Genomic DNA, 21,375 nt, shown 5'->3' on the forward strand with positions numbered 1-21,375 from the left:
GTTTCCTATTTACAAGAAAGAGTTAAATACAAATTTAAAGAAAACCACCTTCTTAATAAGTTATTAAAGAACTGAGTTCCTTGGATAATTAATGGTACCCTACTGCAATTTTCCAAATGTATGGAAATTAACATAATCTTATAATGCTGACAGCTTAACAGTCAGACCAAATAAAAATCTTAATAGCCTGCTTCTATTTAAATGCATTCAAAGAGACCTTAACTCTCTGCTTCCTACTATGATGACTTTCTGGACATATGTGATTGAGGAAAGTTCTTTAAGTGAAGAATCTACACGTGAATCTTCTTTCTCTATTTTTGCAAAAGGTCATTCATTAATCTCAGAAAAGAATCCCAACCAACATTGTTCTGGTTGATAACAGGTGTAACTTTTGAATGACAATGATCCTTCCTCTCAGAATTGCGTCTAAAAATTTATCAGGTTTTTAACTCCCAGAAGTTGTTAGTTAAGACAAAATTGTCTTGAAGCTTTAAAAACTGAAAAATTTCACTTAGGTTTCAGGCTTACTCATTTGGCAGTAAAAACTGACCTGAACCGATCAAGACTATTTTTAGTCTTTATTAATCTCATATAACATGAACATTGATACATTTTGCTGCAGAAATATTAATGTGTTTAAAAACCTGCAGACTCTGTCAGAGGGTGTTATATAATACATAATATATGTACTCTAGGGCTTCTCTAGTGGCTCAGCAGTAATGAATCCACCGAGATGCAGGAGACTCAAGTTCAATCCCTGGGTCAGGAAGATGCCCAGGAGAAGGAAATGGCAACCCACTCCAGTATTTTTGCCTGGGAAATCCCATGGACAGAGGAGCCTGGCGGGCTACAGTCCATGGGGTTTCAAGAGTCGGACACAACTTAGTGACTAAACCACCGCCACCACTCTATTGCTTTCCTAAAAGTCAAAAAGTTCTAAATCCCAAAACACATTTGGCCCAAGGGTTTCAGATAATAAAATGTGGACCTGTAGTAGGTTTCAATAATTTTAAATAGAGGGATACATGGAATAGTCTGATCACCTTTATCAACTACTTATTTATACTAAACTATTCCAGGTGTCTATTTCTATAAAATACATGTGGTATATAATTCTGATTATCTTTATCTAAAACATGTTCAGACTTAAAGTAGCTCAAATAGAAAGCTTCTGTTTTTTTTTTTACTTTTGCTTAACCTGCTACTCTTTTTCCCTTTTACAAACTGAAATTAATGTGCAAAATTAACCAGACAGTCTAAGAGATTATATGGCTTGAACATTTGGGAAATAGAGCTTCAATTTCTTTTCTTCTAAGTGAGAGGCTGGCAAATGATGGTCTGTGGGCTTCCGCCTATTGCACAGCTATGCCCACTTATTTATATATGGTCTGCGGCTGCTTTTCAGCCACAGTGGCAGAGCTGTGTAGCTGTGGCAGAGACCATATGACCTGCAAAGCCTAAAATATTTACTATCTGGCCCTTTATTGAAAAAAGGTTTGCTGAGCTTTGATCCAAGTCGATCACCCCATAAGGGTACTAATACCTATGACTACTTTATAGCCATGACTTTATAAAATAAGTTGGTTTGTCTGCATTAGTGCTTATTTAGGGCTTCCCTGGTAGCTCAGCTGGTAAAGAATCTGCCTGCAATGCAGGAGATCCTGGTTCATTTGCTTCCTGGGTCGGGAAGATCCGCTGGAGAAGGAATACGCTATCCACTCCAGTATTCTTGGGCTTCCTTGGTGGCTCAGCTTGTAAAGAATCTGCCTGAAATGTGGGAGACCTGGGTTTGATCTCTGAGTTGAGAAGATCCCCTGGACAAGAGAACGGCTACCCACTCCGGTATTCTGTCCATTGACTGTATAGTCCATGGGGTTGCAAAGAGTCAGACATGACGGAGTGACTTTCACTTTCACTTTAAGGCCTTATGGGTGACACTTCAAAGGCAAAGACAGAGACAGCTGTCACAGACTGATATCCCCTTTCTGTTTGAATGTGGCCTCAATAGGTCAACGTGGTAGACCCTTGGCCAGATCCAGAGGAACTGAGGAATATACTACTTGCTGATGATATAACTGGTCAGAGGATGAAGACAAAACTTCATAAGGTGAAGTTAATAATGTCCCCATTGATTGTAAACATTAAATTTACTGAAAAGAATCCATATGCTTTACATTTATGTTGATATGCATAATTCCAAAGAGGTAGGAAATATGGATCTTACAAATTATTCACCAGTATATTGTAATTCAGGTGTGCTATGCTTCTTAAAAAGACAAAATTATCTTTTGCCACATTTGACAAAAAGTTTCCCAGCTCAGCTGTGGCTCAATAAACTTTTATTATTTTTTTGTTATTTATTTTTATTCAAAAGAATTTGTTTCCCTATCACAAAAATTAGATAAGCATACCACCAACAGCAGCAAAGTCCGTAGAGTTACATTGATGGTGGAGAGTTCACTGGGTATTCCCAATGTCCCGAAGGTCAAAAGGAGGAAAAACAGGGGGAAAAAATACTCAAAACAAATCCAAAACCCATGGTGACTTTGGGGAGAGACACTGCAGGATCTGTCTTCTCTTATTGTCGGCTGCAGATGTATTTCAGCAGGATCTAGTACAATTTAACTTGAGCAAACCCTTCATACCAACTCTAGCACCTAATAGGGAGAAAAAAGAATCAGTATAAAAAAACAGTTTTACAATATAGAAAAAGTTTAATCAGTCTTTATTAAATTGTAAATAAAGAACCAAACCCAGTAATGGTTTCCCAATTGCTAAATTGCCAAACAATTTGAAGGGTTTAGACATTAATCCATTCTTACTTTCAATCTGATAGCTGCATGAACTCTTTCAGGTTAGTTATCTCTACAGTTAGCTAGGGTGCCTTCGAGATAAACTACATAAAAAATAAAGATAAATGACTGACTGATGCACAGCGTGAATATGATATTTTTGGAATATTATGTTGGTATCTTTCCACAATCATAAGAAAAATTTTAACTATTACTGTTTAGAATTTTAATCTATTTCTTGCATTAACAAGTATCTCAAAATGATCAAGGTATTCAAGACCTAAAATCTAATCTTTCCCTATTGCTTCTTTTATTTTCTAGTCAACTGTCTGGGTGTCAAGATATTTGTCAGCTATTAGAGTAGCACCTTATCATACAAAAAAAAATTGTGATATTGCTAAAACTAAAAATAAGAAAAAGCAATGATCAGTTATAAAAAGAGTAGAAGAAATGACTGTGAAAGGACACTGAATGTGAAGACAATTATGAGTACTGTCAAAAAGGATCATGTTAGGTAGAGACTGTAATTCTAGGTGGCTAAGAATTAAAGGAGCAACTTATAGCCTGCTGTGCTAAGGCTTGAGTTATACCTGTGTTTCCCTAATGTCTTTACATTTGGCAAGCATGTTACTTTACATAAGAGGTCAGGGCTGCTGAACAGAAATCTTCGATTTATTACTGAGATTCTATAAGTATGTATGTAGCTTTGAGCTTTCTGTAGATACATTAGCGATCCCAATTGCCTCAAAGGCCAAACATGTAGAAGAATAAAGTACAGCTTTTTCAATACAAGCCTTGCCATGAGAATAAAGAGAAACTGAGAGACTATAGAATCACTTAAAATGGAGAGTCTAAGATCTTCTACCATCTTGTATGAGGCTTCCATAACATAGCACTGGCTTTTGTCCATGACTCTCTAATAAGGCTTCCCAAATAAAAGAAAGCAGATACATAAAAGAAGTATGCCATGTACATTCATTTGACCAGCTGATGGTGCTGTCCTGCTTTGCGTTTGCTCCTTTCATCTCTGCAGGACAGTGTGTGAGGCTTGGATTTGCTCTCTTGATTACTAGGTCATTCTCCACTCAGGGTGAGTGGAAGGAAGCCATGGCAAAATTAATGTTAAGTGGCAGGGAAATAGATACATCTTATTTAAAAAAATGCATTTGGATACTTCTATATCAGCAGAGATTATGTGGAAAGAACTGGTACCCACAGACTAAGTGCTAGTCAAACCCATGTAGTAAAAACCCTTCTCCAAGATGACGTTTTGTTTAAAAGCTCGCTGCTTAGCTCAGGGTTTATTTATCCAATGTACTGGGCCTACGTGCTGAGCATCCAATGGTGCAACTAGATAAACTTTTTTATTTCCTTGAGCCCCTAACTACCAAGAAAAGTATGTGGAATACTGTATCTGAATTTGGGAATGAGACATGAGTGAAGAGACTAAACGTGAAGAGGCCAAATCAAAGTTTTCAGATGATACCAATGGCATGATCACATGATCAATCAACTTGCAACAGACAAGAAGAATTCCTTTTCTTCCCCTAGCAATTGAGGAAAAATCTACTTGTCAAGATAGAAAAGGGAGAAAAACTCGAGGAAGAGAAGAATACAGTAAGAGTTAAAGACATTTTAACATTTGCGAAGTGTCTAAGCATCTGTTGCTGTATCCTGGATCCTGTCCCCTGAATATCCAGCGGGATAGCTGCACTGGGATAACGGAAGCTGAACAGTGAGCGGCCCATGGTGAGTGCTTAGTAGTCTTCATCTGGTTGTCATTCTGACCGCCTTTCAGGCCCTTCAGCATTTGTATAACATCTAACAAGTACTATCATCTTCTCCAAAGTTGCAAGCTACCTATTCTTTTCCCCTTCAATCAAAGCCATTTCCAAGCAGACAGACTCATGATTTGGCATGCTCTCTAAGGCTTAGTACAACTCTATATTTCCATGTTATAGTTACAGTCTGCTATAGCCTAAAAATGGAGATGTATAAAATAGCTTACCTTAATTGTACCCTGACTGTTAGCAGCAATCAGCACATTGGACTCCTGGAAAAGAACAAGAACTTTTAGAGTACAGAGAAGGTTTCCTGCAGGGCAGCCCAGGAGAATAATTTCCTCTTCATCCTTCTTTCTTTCACTATACCCAAAGACGCCAATACAATCTAAACTGGAGAACCAACTTTAACATGTTTTTAACTATGAATTATAAAATCAAAATCCCATATTGTGAGGATTAGATTTAATAAAAAAAAAAATACAGTTGGAAGCAGCGTAGGAAACTTTCAAATGTAAAGAAAAATAAAAGAGAAACAGACTGTCACTAGGAGGAAAGCCAAGAGAAACAAAGACTGAAACAAAGCACAAATAATAACTTGAGAAAAACAAAGTACACGATTCTTTTCATAGACAACTTCCCCTTCATTCATTTTATCCTTAAGAAACCAGTAATTGGTATACATCTCTATGTACAGCTATTTGCTATTAGGAAAACAAAATAAAACAGAATGTGAATATTCATCTGGAGACAGATGGCTGTCTTTCTTTTCAACTATTCTATCACTCACTATATGCATTTTAAAAACCTTGGTGATTGCTTCAAACAGAATGCATGTGGCAACATATTGTTTAAATATTCTAAGCCTTAAGAAAAAACTATTTCTCTGGAAAGCAGAAAGGATGGAAAAGGAAATAGACACGACTGGGTTTACCAGAGAGAATCTCACTGAGTAGGAAGAGCTGGGACATGCCTTCTGTTGTAAAGAGTCTAATAGGCTTTGAGCTTTGGAGTGTATACAGGTCTTTTTGTTTTTCAGAGCAGGCAGTCAGAAGGAAGTAAACAGATGCAAAACTGCCATAGAGACCATTTGACTGATGTGAAGTCCAAGTCCAAATAATAGCTCTCAGAAACAGATAAAGTGGTCAAACGTCACTGAAGGATGGGATCTGCCTGAATATCCTACAGGTTTCATCAGAAAGTGATGAAAAGAAAGAACACTTTTGATTTGTATTCTGGGAAAGTTACTGCAACCAATCTTGAGTTAAACCTTAGTTTCTTTGATGCAAAGCATCTGTGCTCTACCAACATCTCTATTTCTATCATTTAACTTTCTCCTGGCTTGCAAGTAAAGTTACCTTTGAAAACTGTTCACCTGGTTGCTACTGGTATAGGAGGAAAAAAATCATCTCTTCCGCTAATCCCAAATTTGGGGATCAGACTATTTCTTGGATGCAGTCAGTGGTGACAGCATCAATGGTCAGCAGTATTAGGAAGGAATAAAGAGGACTTCCCTTGGATAGGAATCTGCCTGCCAGTGCAGGGGACGTGGGTTCAATGCCCAGTCCAGGAAGATTTCACATAGCTCGGAGCAACTAAGCCCATGAGCCACAACTCCTGAGCCCACATGCTGCCACTCCTGCACCCTGTGCACCTAGGGCCTGCGTTCCACAACAAGAGGAGCCACGGCAATGAGAAGCCGCGGCACGACCACCAGAGCGTAGGCCCCACTGCCGTAACTAGAGAAGGCCCGAGCAGCGGTGAAGACCCAGCACAGCCAAAAATAAACAAATAAGACATAAAAAGGAAGGACTGAAGCCATGCTTTCTCTGCAAGTGGGCACGGGCATTGCTGATGACAGGGTTTGGAACACAGAACCCTCAAATATGGCACATTGGCATATTGGATATTTCAAGCTAAAGGATTTCAAGAAAATGGCAGAAGCAGGAAGGCTACTCTGCACTTCCACACCTCCTTCCCTTCTCCCCTAAAACAAAATTCTCATGTGGGAAGTGTCCTCCCTATACCAAGGAAAGGAACATCCTTATCTCCAACAACAAAGGAATGCTAAGAACAATCAGAGTTTCCTGCGGCTTACTACTCCTGAGTACAATTACCTCATACTCCCTAACCTATCACATTGCTTCATGACCCCTCACTCTTCAAAAAAACACAGCAGAGAATACACAGGTCTACTTCCCTGGGTCTTCATTTCCTTATGGAGGCTTTCATGTCATGTAAAACATATTAAATAAATCTATATGCTTTCCCCCTGTTAACTTGTCTGTCAGCATTTACAGACCCAGTTTAGGACCCTAAGAGAGTAATGAAAAACCTTTTCTTCCCTGTTGTTCAATTGCTAAGTGGTGTCTGACTCTTTATGACCCCATGGACTGCAGCACGCCAGGCTTCCCTGTCCTTCATTATCTCCTGGAGTTTGCTCAAATTCATGTCCACTGAGTCGGTGATGCTATCTAACCATCTCATCCTCTGTCACCCCCTTCTCCTCCTGCCCTCAATCTTTCTCAGCATCAGGGTCTTTTCCAATGAATTGGCTCTTCACATCAGGTGGCCAAAGGACTGGAGCTTGGGCTTATTTCCTAGCTGAGCATTTCCCTTAAATCAGCACATAAGAGTTGGACCATAAAGAAAGCCGAGTGCTGAAGAATTGATGCTTTTGAACTGTGGTGTTGGAGAAGACTCTTGAGAGTCCCTTGGACTGCAAGGAGATCCAACCAGTCAATCCTAAAGGACATCAGTCCTGAGTATTCATTGGAAGGACTGATGCTGAAGCTCCAATCATTTAGTCACCTGATGCGAAGAACTGACTCATTGGAAAAGACCCTGAGGCTGGGAAAGATTGAAAGCAGGAAGAGAAGAGGACAACAGAGAATGAGGTGGTTGAATGGCATCACCAAATCAATGGACATGAATTTGAGCAAGCTCCAGGAGTTGGTGATGGACAGGGAAGCCTGGCGTGCTGCAGTCCATGGGGTGACAGAGTCAGACATGACTGAGTGACTGAACTGAACTGAACAGCACATATATTCTTGAAAACAGTAACATAGGAAAATAGCATTCACTATCAGAATTATTTCAATATCCACTTTGGGGAATTATGGGCTATCACTGGGACTGAACGTGCATAGAGTTAATACATCCATATGGGGGGCGGTGGTTGCGATAGGGGGTATTCCCAAATCCCTCTTATTTATCTACTCTTTTAGTAAACTAAGTTCAGAAATTGGTTGGAGTGAGTTTTAGGCATCTTTAGGGAATACAATAAGTCACTGTGAGCTTCTCAAGAGGCGGAATTTCTGTATGTGCAGCAGAAAACAACAAAAAGAGGCACTGTAGTATAATGTGATTTCTTCCTGGCAAGAACTTTAAACAAGCTGCTTAAAGCTAGATGCGGCAGTCACCAAGAATTGCTCATAACATCAGGATAATGAAAAATTTATGGCCCAAAGCTACCTCTCTTTCTGCCATTTTGGTTCGAGTCATCTTTCAATACAGAAGAAAGTAGAAAAACCTGGTGGAGATGAAGACTCATCCTGAGGGAAATCCACCTCCGCCAATTACAGAGATTATTAATTATACAACATAAATTTGTAATTCTTCAAAGGTTGGAAGAACCTCTGAAAAAACATGGTATATTACCATACAGTATGAAATTGTATGCTCAATATAAGAAAGTTAACTTGAAACACTTTTTCCTGTGGAGACAGATGAAATATCTCATTTACAAATAAGCTAACACAGAGAGTGATTGCCCAGTTGCAACTGTCTTTCAGGACTAGTATATAAGTAACTGAGTCCTAAGAACTTCTAGAAACACTCAAAACTATTAAACATGACAAAAAATAAAAGAAAAATAATAGGTTCACTTCTCAGTATGCCCCTCGAGCTCCAAAGCAAACAAATGTATTAAAAAGGGATTTAGGATTAAACTGCGGAGAAGGCAATGGCAACCCACTCCAGTACTCTTGCCTGGCAAATCCCATGGACAGAGGAGCCTGGTAGGCTGTAGTCCATGGGGTCGCTAGGAGTCGGACACAACTGAGCGACTTCACTTTCACTTTTCACTTTCATGCATTGGAGAAGGAAATGGCAACCCACTCCAGTATTCTTGCCTGGAGAATCCCAGGGACGGGTAGCCTGGTGGGCTGCTGTCTCGGGTCGCACAGAGTCAGACACGACTGAAGCGACTTAGCAGCAGCAGCAGGATTAAACTGTCTTTTAGAAAGGCAGATAATAGCTTAAGATAAATGAATTTTTACATGCAAAAGAAAAATAAAACCAGGTATTTTACTTCAGCATAGAGGTACAGAGGTGATAAGTACAAGGTTATTACTTAGCTTCTGAGTAATTCTTGTTTGCATTTTGAATGACTAGTAATTCTTTGCTGTAGCCTACCAGAGCGCTAATGTAAATAAATAAGTTCTGGCTCAATGTGTTGTTTTTACTCGCTAAATAAAATAAAAATGCCAGTCAGTAGTTCTCATTATTTTCTCCCTCTTAAAAACTGGCAGTTTTCCTATAAAGACTTCCTCAAGGTTAAGATAATAACGCTTCTACTATTTTCTTCTTAAGATAAAGAGATTAAAAAAGACAATGGAAAAATCAGCAGCAAGTCTTTTACAAAAGTAGAAGACAAATACATAAGCATATACCAACTTACTGAGAAAGCCGGAGATAGATACCACAGTAACTTACACTGCAACAAAACTAGCATCCACTGGAACTGTTTCTTCTTTGCCAGCTTGCCTACGAAAGAGCTACTAGCTACTACATTAAAATCCTGAGCAATTGAGAATTGACAATTACTTATTTAGCTTGAAACTGGAGGATATAGTCCTAGAGATAGTCATAATTGATTTTAAATGTGAAGTTACTAGATATATAAATATGTGATTAAGAAACTTCTATTTCTGGCTGGTAACAGAATAAATGGAAGGGATTTGCCCTCTTACCTTAAACAGGCAGAAAACTGAACAAAATATAAAAGACAGCACTGGACAACAGGCAGAACAGGACTGTGACTACAAGAGGAAAAACGAAAAAGGTCATCCTCCAGTCACCTCAGCTTTCTTCCTGGAGGCCATTTCTGGACCACAGAGCAAGGGAGGGGGATCCAAATAGAACAGAGAGGAATCTGAGAAGACCACAGCAGAGTAAGGTGAGGAGACAGAGGTGTAAGCATGGGGTATCTGTGGAACAGCTGGAATTTGTAGGGCACAGTACCACAGAGGAGAGAGCTACTTAAAAGTACAGTTCCAGGAATCTGTATTGGGTGCCCTTGATTGTACATCAGAATGTGAGCACTGTGTGCTCACAGGGTGAAACTACACAAAGCCAGAAAAATAACAATGGAAAGCGAAAGTACAACTACTGAGAATATGCTAGAATTCACACAGGGTTAGACGTCGGAGTTTAGACAAACCAGAGTGAAGACAACATTCAATGCCCCCACTTAATAGAGTCCTCAGAGGGTCAGGCCTTATCAGTAGGGCTAACCTAGCCTTAAAACAAATGTTCCTCTAGACCAGGGATTAGCAAACTGACCCTATGGACTAAATCCAGCCCAAAGTGCCTGCGTTTTAAGCTTCACTTTTAGTAGAACCCAGCCGTAGGCATCAGTTTACAGTTGACTCTGGTTCCACATCTGAGGATTTAACCAACAGTGGATCAGAAATATTTTTGGGAAAAAAAATCTAGATAGATCCAAAATGATAAACTGAATTTGCTATTTGTGGCATCATTTGATTTACAAGTATTTACAAAGCATTTACATTGAATTAGATACTATAAATGATACAGAGATGACAAAGTATACAGGAGGACGTGCTAGATTACATGTAAATACTATGCCATTTTATACAAAGACTTGAGTGTCTATGGATTTTGGTATCTGTTGGAGGTCTTGGAAGCAGTCCCCTGTGAATACCAAGGACTGTAGGTAAGTACTGTCTCTAGCTGTTCTGGCACTACAGTAGCAGAATTGAGGAAGTGCAACAGAGACCATATGGCCTGTAAAGGCTAGAATCTTTGTGATGTGGTCCTTTAAGAAAGAGTTTTGCTAACTGCTACTTTAGTTATCCTGCTGCTGCTACTGCTGCTAAGTCGCTTCAGTCGTGTCTGACTCTGTGCGACCCCATAGACGGCAGCCCACCAGGCACCCCTGTCCCTGGGATTCTCAAGGCAAGAACACTGGAGTGGGTTGCCATTTCCTTCTCCAATGCATGAAAGTGAAAGTGAAGTCGCTCAGTCGTGTCTGACTCTTAGCGACCCCACGGACTGCAGCCTACCAGGCTCCTCCATCCATGGGATTTTCCAGGCAAGGGTACTGGAGTGGGGTGCCATTGCCTTCTCCGTTATCCTAATAAAGTTTAAAAACCAAGTGTCAAAAGAATCAACTTTGTCTCCAAAAACTCAACTTTCGGTCAAAACAAACTTCAATACTCTTAAAAGAATTAAACAAAATCTAGACACTCAACAATAAAGCATTCACAATATATAGCATTTCAGAGGCAAAAATAGTCAGGAAAAAATTTCAATGAGTAGAACCAGATGTAGAAATGAAAATATAATAGAAGTAACAAATGAAGACTTTAAAGTAAGTATAATTATATTCAAATATTTAAAGGAAACAATGGTCTTAATGAGAAAAGAAATGAAAGATATAATATAAAAATCAAATGGAATTTCTTCACTTGAAAAGGATAGTATCTGAAATGAAAAATTAATTGGATGGGCATAACAATAGATAAGACAGTGAAGATTAAAGTAACAATAAATGTGGCAACACAGGAAAAAAGAATCAAAACTGACACAAAGGCTGGAAAGAAAGAAAAAAATATTAGTATTTACGTAAACCATAGGACAATATGCAATCTAATAAATGTATAATTGGAATTTCAAACAAAGGAGAAGGGACCGAAAAGGTATATGATGATATAAAACCAAAATTTTTCCAAATGTGAAAACCCATAATCTTGGAAGCTTAATATTCAAGTAGAAAAAGGCACAACACTAATATATTAAGATACATCATAAACTACTAAAAATGAGTAAGAAAATCTTGAAAACTGCCAGAGGAAAAAAAGGACATGTATAAAATAAACAGAGTAGGAGAAGGCAATGGCACCCCACTCCAGTACTCTTGCCTGGAAAATCCCATGGACGGAGGGGCCTGGTAGGCTGCAGTCCATGGGGTCGCACAGAGTCAGACACGACTGAAGCGACTTAGCAGCAGTAGCAGCAGCAGAGAGATCAGAAAGGGGAGTGTCCACATCCTATCAAGATTCACACAGATCCCTTGGAGCCTCTTCCTCATATTACAATGATGACAGCATTCTGACTCGTGTGAGGTGTGACAGCTCATCGTAGTTTTGATTTGCATTTCTCTAATAATGAGCAATGTTGAGCATCTTCTCATGTGTTTGTTAGCCATCTGTATGTCTTCTTTGGAGAAATGTCTGTTTAGGTCTTTTTCCCACTTTTTGATTGGGTTGTTTCTTTTTCTGGCATTGAGCTGTATGAGCTGCCTGTATATACTGGAAACTAATCCTCTGTCAGTTGTTTCATTTGCTGTTATTTTCTCCCATTCTGAAGGCTGTATTTTCACCTTGTTTATAGTTTCCTTTGCTGTGAAAAAGCATTTAAGTTTAATCAGGTCCCACCTGTTTACTTTGTTTTTATTTCCATTACTCTAGGAGGTGGGTCATAGAGGGTCTTGCTTTGATTTATGTCATCAAGTGTTCTGCCTATGTTTTCCTCAAAGAGTTTTATAGTTTCTGGTCTTACATTCAGGTCTTAAATCCATTTCTAGTTTATCTTTGTGTATGGTGTTAGGAAGGGGTCTAATTTCATTCTTTTATATGTAGCTGTCCAGTTTTCCCAGCACCATTTATTGAAGAGGCTGTCTTTGCTCCATTGTATATTCTTGCCTCCTTTGTCAAAAATAAGGTACCCATAAGTGCATGGGTTTATTTCTTGGCTTTCTATCTTGTTCCACTGGTCTATATTTCTGTTTTTGTGCCAGTACCACGTCTTGATGACTGTAGCTTTGTAGTAAAATCTGAAGTCAGGAAGGTTGATTCCTCCAGCTCCATTCTTCTTTTTCAAGACTGCTTTGGCTATTCAGGGTCTTTTGTGTTTCCATAAGAATGGACACTGGTCAGAATGGCCATTAATAAAAAGTTTACAAACAATAAATGCTGGAGATGGTGTGGAGAAAAGGGAACACTCTTGCACTGTTGCTAGGAATGTAAATTGATACAGCTACTGTGGAAGATGGTACGGAGATTCCTTAAAAAACTAGGAATAAAGCCATCATAAGGCCCAGCAATCCCACTCCTAGGCATATATCCCAAGGAAACCAAAATTGAAAAAGACACATGTATCCCATTGTTCACTGCAGCACTATTTACAAAAGCTAGAACATGGAAGCAACCTAGATGTCCATCGACAGATGAATGGATAAAGAAATTGTGGTACATATACACAATGGAATATTACTTAGCCATAAAAGGGAATGCATTTGAGTCAGTTCTGATGAGGTGGATGAACCTAGGACCTATTACACAGAGTGAAGTGAGTCAGAATGAGAAAGATAAATACTGTATTCTAATGAAAATATACAGACTCTAGAAAAATGGTACTGAAGAATTTATTTACAGGACAGCAATGAAGAAACTGTGTGGGTCACAATAAACTGTGCAAAATTCTGAAAGAGATGGGAATACAAGACCACCTGACCTGCCTCTTGAGAAATCTGTATGCAGGTCAGGAAGCAACAGTTAGAACAGACATGGAACAACAGAGTGGTTGCAAATAGGAAAAGGAGTATGTCAAGGCTGTATATGGTCACCCTGCTTATTTAACTTATATGCAGAGTACATCATGAGAAACACTGGGCTGGAAGAAGCACAAGCTGGAATCAAGATTGCCGGGAGAAATATCAATAACCTCAGATATGCAGATGACACCACCGTTACGGCAGAAAGTAAAGAGGAACTAAAAAGCCTCTTGATGAAAGTGAAAGAGGAAAGGGAAGAAGTTGGCTTAAAGCTCAACATTCAGAAAACAAAGATCATGGCATCCGGTCCCATCACTTCATGGCAAATAGATGGGGAAACAGTGAAAATAAATAAACAGACTTTATTTTTGGGGGGCTCCAAAATCACTGCAGATGGTAACTGCAGCCATGAAATTAAAAGACACTTAATCCTTGGAAGGAAAGTTATGACCAACCTAGATAGCATATTCAAAAGCAGAGATATTATATTACTTTGCCAACAAAGGTCCGTCTAGTCAAGGCTATGGTTTTTCCTGTGGTCATGTATGGATGTGAGAGTTGGACTGTGAAGAAAGCTGAGCGCCGAAGAATTGATGCTTTTGAACTGTGGTGTTGGAGAAGACTCTTGAGAGTCCCTTGGACTGCAAGGAGATCCAACCAGTCCATTCTGAAGGAGATCAGTCCTGGGGGTTCATTGGAAGGACTGATGCTAAAGCTGAAACTCCAATACTTTGGCCACCTCATGCGAAAAGTTGACTCATTGGAAAAGACTCTGATGCTGGGAGGGATTGGGGGCAGGAGGAGAAGGGGACGACAGAGGATGAGATGACTGGATGGCATCACTGACTCGATGGATGTGAGTTTGAGTGAACTCCGGGAGTTAGTGATGGACAGGGACGCCTAGCGTGCTTCAATTTATGGGGTCGCAAAGAGTCAGACACGACTGACTGAACTGAACTGAACTGAATGAAGAAACAGACATAGAGAATAGACTTATGGACATCAGGAGAGGGGAGGAAAGGGTGAGATGTATGAAAAGAGTAACATGGAAACTTACATTACCATATGTAAAACAGACAGCCAACGGGAATTTGCTGTATGGCTCAGGAAACTCAAACAGGGGCTCTGTATCATCCAGAGGGGTGGGATGGGGTGGGAGATGGGAGGGAGATTCAAAAGGTGGGGACATATGTATACCTATGGCTGATTCATGTTGAGGTTTGGCAGAAAACAACAAAATTCTGTACAGCAATTATCCTTCAATAAAAAAATAAATTAAAAAAAAAAAAGAATGACGACAGCAAAGCCACAGGAAGACACCCTCTTCTTGCCTGGCAAGAGCTCAGCCAATGAGAGACAGGCACAACTCAGCTAAGAAAAAGTCATGGACTCTTGTCTACTGCAGCTCTCTCAGCTTCCTCTCCCCTCTCCAAGAGTTCTCCTCTCCATTTTGCTGGACACTTGCACATGACTCAACATAGCTGCAGACGCTAAATTGCAATTCTTTGATGATCCTGAAAAACTCATTTTTGCTGGAGAAATAGCTGTTTTATGTTAACAATTACATACAGAAGAACAAGGTCACCAACTGTCATCAGAGGTAATTTAAGCCAATAAGACATAGCTTTTTTAAGAGGATGAGGAAAAAACCTATCAACCTAGAAATATTATATAAAAAGAAAGATATTTTGACAACAACTAAAGCTAAGGGAGCAGCATAGATGCACTGTAAAAACTGTTTCAGGAAGTTCTTATAAAACATGAAACCTTAAATCTAAACAAAATGATGGAGAGTGCTAGAAATGATCGATATGTGATAAACATAAAAGATGTTTGCTTTCTTGTTTTTTAATTTTAACAGATAATCACCAATTAAAGCATAAATAATAACAATATATTATGCTATTAAAAATAGAAGCAACATGTCAGCAAAAGTACACAGGATAAAAGGGGTAAAAAACAGAAGTACATTGGAATGGTCTTCTGTAATATAAGTGGTATATCTGATGACAGATTGCGATAAGTTAAACATGAATATTGTAAACCTTAGAGAAACCACTAGAAAAGGAAAAGAAACAGTACAGCTAATAAACTTCTAAAGGAGATAAAATGAATTATAAAATATTCAATTAAAAAATGAGAAACATGGGCACAAAGAACAGATAGGCCAAACAGACAACAAATAGCAAGATGGTAGACAATACCTAACTAGACTGGCAAGTAAATGCAGATGGTTTAAATACTACAATTAAAAGGCAGAGATGATAAGACTTGATAAAAGAGCGAGTTTATGTTGCCCACAAGAAACACACTTTAAAGAAAAACAGATATTTTTAAAAAGAGAAAAAATATACCATGTAAACATTAATCATAAGAAAGTCGGGATGGTTCTACTAATATCAGAAGTAGACTTCTGGGAATTTCCTGGTGGTTCAGCGGTTAGAATTCAGTGCTTTCATTGCCATGGCCCACGTTCAACCCCTGGTCAGGGAACTAAGATCCTGCAAGTCACAATGCACAGCCAAAAGGAGAGGAAAAAAAAACAACCAAGCAAAAAACGCATAGAAAGTAGACTTCAGGACACGAATATGACCAGGAATTAGAGAAACATTCTATAATTAAATAAGAATCCATTAAAAAAAACCTCAATATGACATATAAATAAAACGCAGCTTCAAGACATATGAAGCAAAAACAGATAGAACCAAATTGAAACGGGTAGCTCCACACTGGAGTGTGCAGATTTCAACACTCATCTGTCAATAATTCAAAGAGCAAGGAGATGGAAAACAAAAAATATATATAAAAGACTTGAATAATACTATCAGAAACAAATTGAACAAATTAATATTTACATAAAATCTTAAATGGTAAAAATACACATTCTTAAGCTACCTAAAAAGTATATACCAAGACAGACCATGAGCCCAGACTATTAAACATATCTCAGCTCATTTAAAAGAATGAAACCATATAAGTGTGGACTCTGACCAAACAGACCTAAAGTAGAAATCAGTAACAAGAGACACCTGGAATATTTGGAGATTTTAAACACTCTTATATGACATAGGGATCAAAAAAGAAATCACAAGGAAATAAGAAGCAATATACTGAAAGATACTGAGAAAACAATATGTTAAAATTTGTGTAATACACCTAAGGGCTTCCCTGGTGGCTCAGTGGTAAAGAACCTGCCCACAGTGCAGGAAACGCAGGTTCAATCCCTGGATCAGGAAGATCCCCTGGAGAAGGAAACAGCAACTCGCTCCAGTATTCTTGACTTAGCGACCAAACAACAACAAATACACCTAAAACAGTGCTTACATAGAATTATATCTCTTTATCCTTGTATTGGTAAAGCAGAAAGTTTAATATAAATGATGTAACAGCTTTTGGCTTAAGAAGCTAGGAAAAAAGCAAATTACATACAACAGAAGTATAAATATGGTAGTAATAAAAAGCAGAAACCAAATAAAATAAAAAGACAAAAATGGGCAAAAATTATTAAAAACAAAAGTTCTGGAAAGAAAATTGAAAAATTTCTCCAAAAGGAGAGAAAGGGTAAGGTAATAATATCTGGAATGAGGGGATATCACTGGATATCCTACCGATATTTAAAGAAAAAGACAGTATGAGTAGAAAAAACTTAATGCTAATAAAGTTGACACACAATAAAATAAATGAATTACATGAAAGACAATTCAATTCCAAAATATGACAGAAGACCAAGTCAGAAAACAGAGGAAGGAACACTTCCAAATTCAGTTTGAGTCAAACAAAGCAAAAGATATTATTAAAAAATTACAGACCGATTATCTTTATAAATAGATGTTAAAAACTCTTTAAAAATTCCAGTAAAGAGAATTCAGTCATGTATAAAAAGAATAATACACCATGCCCAAGTGGTTTTAATCCAGATATTCTAGGAGGCTTAAATATTTTTTTTAAGACAATGAATGTAATTAACATTTTTAACAGAAGAGAAAAATCATATAATTACAATAGACATGGAAAATGCATTCAACAGAATTCAATACATATTCATAATAAAAACTCTTAGAAAATTAAGAATAGAAAAGAATTCCTCAAGGTGATAAGGAATACCTATGAAAATCTTCCAGCTAATGTCATACTTAATGGTAAAATGTTGAACTAATTCTCAGACTGGGAGCAAGGGCAGGATGCTTGCTATCATCACTTGCATCTAACCCTGCATCAGAGGTCCTACCCAATGGGCAACAGTCAAAGAAAAGAAAGGAAAAGCATACAGATCAGAAATAAAGAAGTAGAGCTGTCTTTATTTGTAAATGACATGGCTGCCTATGTAGAAAGTCTTTAAAAATCTTTAAAACAGCTGCTAGAACAATATTTTGACCTAGTAGGGCTATCAGCTCCAAGGTCATTATATTAAAATTTATTTCTATAAACCAGCAATGAATACTTAGCAAAGGGATTTTTCTAAAAATATCACTTATAATAACTGCTTAGAGACAACTAAAATATATGTAAGATCTACATGTTGAAAATTATAAACTAACACTGAGAGATATTAAGGAACACCTAAATAAACTGACAGAGATACCATGTTCATGGAGAGATACTCCCACAACATAAGGATGGATTTATGTGCAAGTCTTGGTACACAGGATGACAAACAATTTCTTTTTAACCCGAAGACATAGGTCCCTATTAAACAAAATCAGAATATATCCCTTTCCTTATTTAGTCTCCAAATGTTAAGCATGTTAAACTGATTTCTCCTTCGCTCAGAATAATAATTTTGCAGAAAAAATAGAAGATTTTATATTAACAAATCAAATATTTAAACCAAGTGGAAAAGTTCCTATTAAAACTTGACCAAGAAGAAACAGAAAACATGAATCATCCTGTAATGTAAAACAGGCATTACATTAAAAGAAAAAAAAGAAACTGAATCAACTGTCAAAAATTTTTTCTACCTCAGGCTCATATGATTTCACCTACACGTTCAATCAAATATTCAAGAAAGAGCAATTCCAATCTTACACATTTTTTTCCATAGGAAGGAACATTCCTTAACTTGTATTATGAGCCTAATATAACTATGAAATCAAAATTTGACAAGGACGATGCAAGAAAGAAAAATTATAAGCCTATGTTATTCATGAAAATAGATGGAAAAATGCTAAACAAAATAGCAGAAGTCAATTTTAACAATATATTGATATAAGGATACTATATCTTGAACAAGTTGGGCTTATTCCAACAACAAAAGATTGGTTTAACAGTAGGGAAAAAAAAATGTTACCTGTTACATCAATATTTCAAAAAGAAATATTACATCAATAGGTACAAAAGAAAGCAATAATACACTTTAGCACTCATTAGTGACAAGAAAACTTGACAACTGAAAATGAAACTTCTTAATAAGGGTATCTACAAAAATCCTAAAGTAGAAATCATATATAATAGTGACATAATCAAGTTTTCCTCCTGGCAAGTAACAGGATAAGGATGCCATATATCAAAACCTCTATTTAATATTCTACTAAAGTACCTGGCCATTGGAATAAGTCTAAATGAACAAAATGTACCAAGGTATCAAAATTGGGAAGGTACATTAAACTTTCTTTACTTGTGGATCATATTGTTGTATACATAAAAAAATCTGTAACATGAAGAAGTGCATAATTAAAATTGATAAGAGAGTCTAGCGAGTCTGCTGGATTGAGAAATGGGAACAATAATGTGCTATTCTTTAGGCACTGTTGATTCTCTCTTAAAATAAGAAATTAGTTTAGTTGAATAGGTAGAATGTGTGGTAAGAATCGAGAGGAAAAGTGAGTGTCTCCCACCTCTCTGTTCTGAGTTCCTGGAGCAATTACTATGATTAGAAATGATTAGATGTGAAATCTTTCCAGATAAATTAGCACCATTATTGTGAATTTCCATTGTATGGCAAAGCTTTCTCAAGATGTAAGGAAATGTGAGTTTTCTATCAGCTGATTCTTTTCTTGTTTGATTTCAGGATATCAAACAACTCTACCCCCAATTTGGGATCTCACGTTTGTAAAAGTGACAAACTGCATTTTATACTCAATTTTAAGTCCCCTGATCACCTCAGAGAGGTCTTTCAGCTTCTCTTACAAAATGAAGCACCTCCACAGAATTCACTTCTGAGTTCTGGGACATGTTAGTAATTGGCCTTCTGAGTGAAATGGACCTAAATCTCTATCTCTAAAATCAAATTGACAAAATATGCAGGCAAATTATGCTACATAGAGTGAAAGTCGCAGAGTGAAATAAACAGTCATTGTGGTCGGAAACACTTGAATTCAAAGCTCTAACATTTCCAAACTATGTCATCCTGGACAAGTTACCAACCTCTCTGACTCTCAGTCTCTTCAAATATCAAATAAAACTAAGCTAATGAAAACTGAGCTCACAGAGCTAAAGGAAGGAAAAAGGAAGGGGACAGATGGGGTGGGAAGAAAACTGAGCTAAGTGAGTTGTCTTTATGAACAGAGACACTTAATGTATCTGGCATATAGTATACATCCTATAAGGAACTGTTTCTAAGTGAGCGAGGTTTTTTTTTTCCAAATAGAAAAGTCAGAAGTGTCCAAAATCATGAGAAAATGAATAAATTGTTTAATAGTATGTTATTAGATTTGGGCATTAGATGGTATTGGTGAATTCTTGCTTCTCAGGTGGCTCAGTGGTAACGAATCTGCCTGCCAAAGCAGAAGACTTGGGTTTGATCTCTGGATCAGGAAGATTCCGTGGAGGAGGAAATGGCAATCTACTCCAGTATTCTTGCCTGGAAAATCCCATGGACAGGGGAGCCTGGTGGGCTACAGTCCATGGGGTCCCAAAGATTGGGAAAGGAGTACAACAAGGCTGTATGCTGTCACCCTGCTTATTTAACTTATATGCAGAGTACATCATACAAAATGCCATTCTGGATGAATCACAAGCTGGAATCAAGATGGCTGGGAGAAATACCAACAACCTTAGATATGCAGATGATATCACTCTAAAGGCAGAGAGTGAAGAGGAACTAACAGCCTCTTGATGAGGGTGAAAGAGCAGAGTGAAAAAGCTGGCTTGAAGCTTAATACTCAGAAAACTAAGATCATGGCATCGGGTCCCATCACTTCATGGCAAACAGAAGTGGAAAAGTACAAGCAGTGAAAGATTTTATTTTCTTGGGCTCCAAAAATCACTGCGGACGGTGACTGCAGTCATGAAATGAAAAGACACCTGCTCCTTGGAAAGAAAGCTATGACAAACCTAGACAGTGTATTTAAAAGCAGAGACATCACTTTGCCCACAAAGGTCTGTATACTCAAAGCTATGGTTTTATCAGTTGTCATGTATGGATGCGAGAATTGGACTGCAAAGAAGGCTGAGCACCAAAAAATAGATGCTTTCGAACTGTGGTGCTGGAGAAGACTCTTGAGAGTCCCTTGGGCTTGAAAGGAGATCAAACCAGTCAATCCTAAAGGAAATCAATCCTGAATATTCACTGGAAGGACTGTTGCTGAAGTTCTAATACTTTGACCACTTGATGTGAAGAGCCGATTCACTGGAACAGACCCTGAGGCTGGGAAGTTTGGAGGCAAAAGGAGAAGGAGGGAGCAGAGGATGAGACGTTAGATAGCATCACTTACTTAATGGACACGGAAATGAGCAAACTCGTGTCTGTTGAGTTGGTGAGGCCATCCAACCATCTCATCCTTTGTCATCCCCTTCTCCTCCTGTCCTGGGGTTACATAGAGTTGGACACAACTTAGCAATTGAACAACGGTACTGGTGACCTCAGAAACAGCTCTACCTAATGTTCAAAACCTTTGCAAAAGTCCCTGGAGCTAACTCAGCTTCTAGAACTTCATTTTGACAGAAGCTTCTGGAAAAAGTTTTTCCTTATCTCCTAGGTGACAGGGGACCTCACCAAATTGCTTCCATAGAGAGAATAAATGTCCATTATCCCACTTTCAGAATATGATAGTGGCTTTACCAT

At 38.0% G+C, this 21,375-nt stretch overlaps 1 protein-coding gene across 2 annotated transcripts in view; it reads right to left on the minus strand.

Moving 5' to 3' along the window:
* Nucleotides 1–2,325: 2,325 nt before the first annotated feature.
* RFWD2 (ring finger and WD repeat domain 2, E3 ubiquitin protein ligase) overlaps nt 2,326–21,375 on the minus strand; it is a 196,193-nt gene continuing 177,143 nt past the window's right edge. For both annotated transcript variants that reach the window (XM_010850106.1, XM_010850105.1), the window contains exons 18-19: nt 4,801–4,845; nt 2,326–2,657 (exon numbers count right to left, since the gene is read on the minus strand). In XM_010850106.1, coding sequence (XP_010848408.1) covers nt 2,640–2,657; nt 4,801–4,845 — 63 coding nt within the window. In that variant the 3' untranslated portion in view covers nt 2,326–2,639. The remainder of the gene's footprint in view (nt 2,658–4,800; nt 4,846–21,375) is intronic.

Source organism: Bison bison, unplaced genomic scaffold (assembly GCF_000754665.1).
Source record: "Bison bison bison isolate TAMUID 2011002044 unplaced genomic scaffold, Bison_UMD1.0 scf7180017864289, whole genome shotgun sequence".
NCBI classification, from domain to species: domain Eukaryota; kingdom Metazoa; phylum Chordata; class Mammalia; order Artiodactyla; family Bovidae; genus Bison; species Bison bison.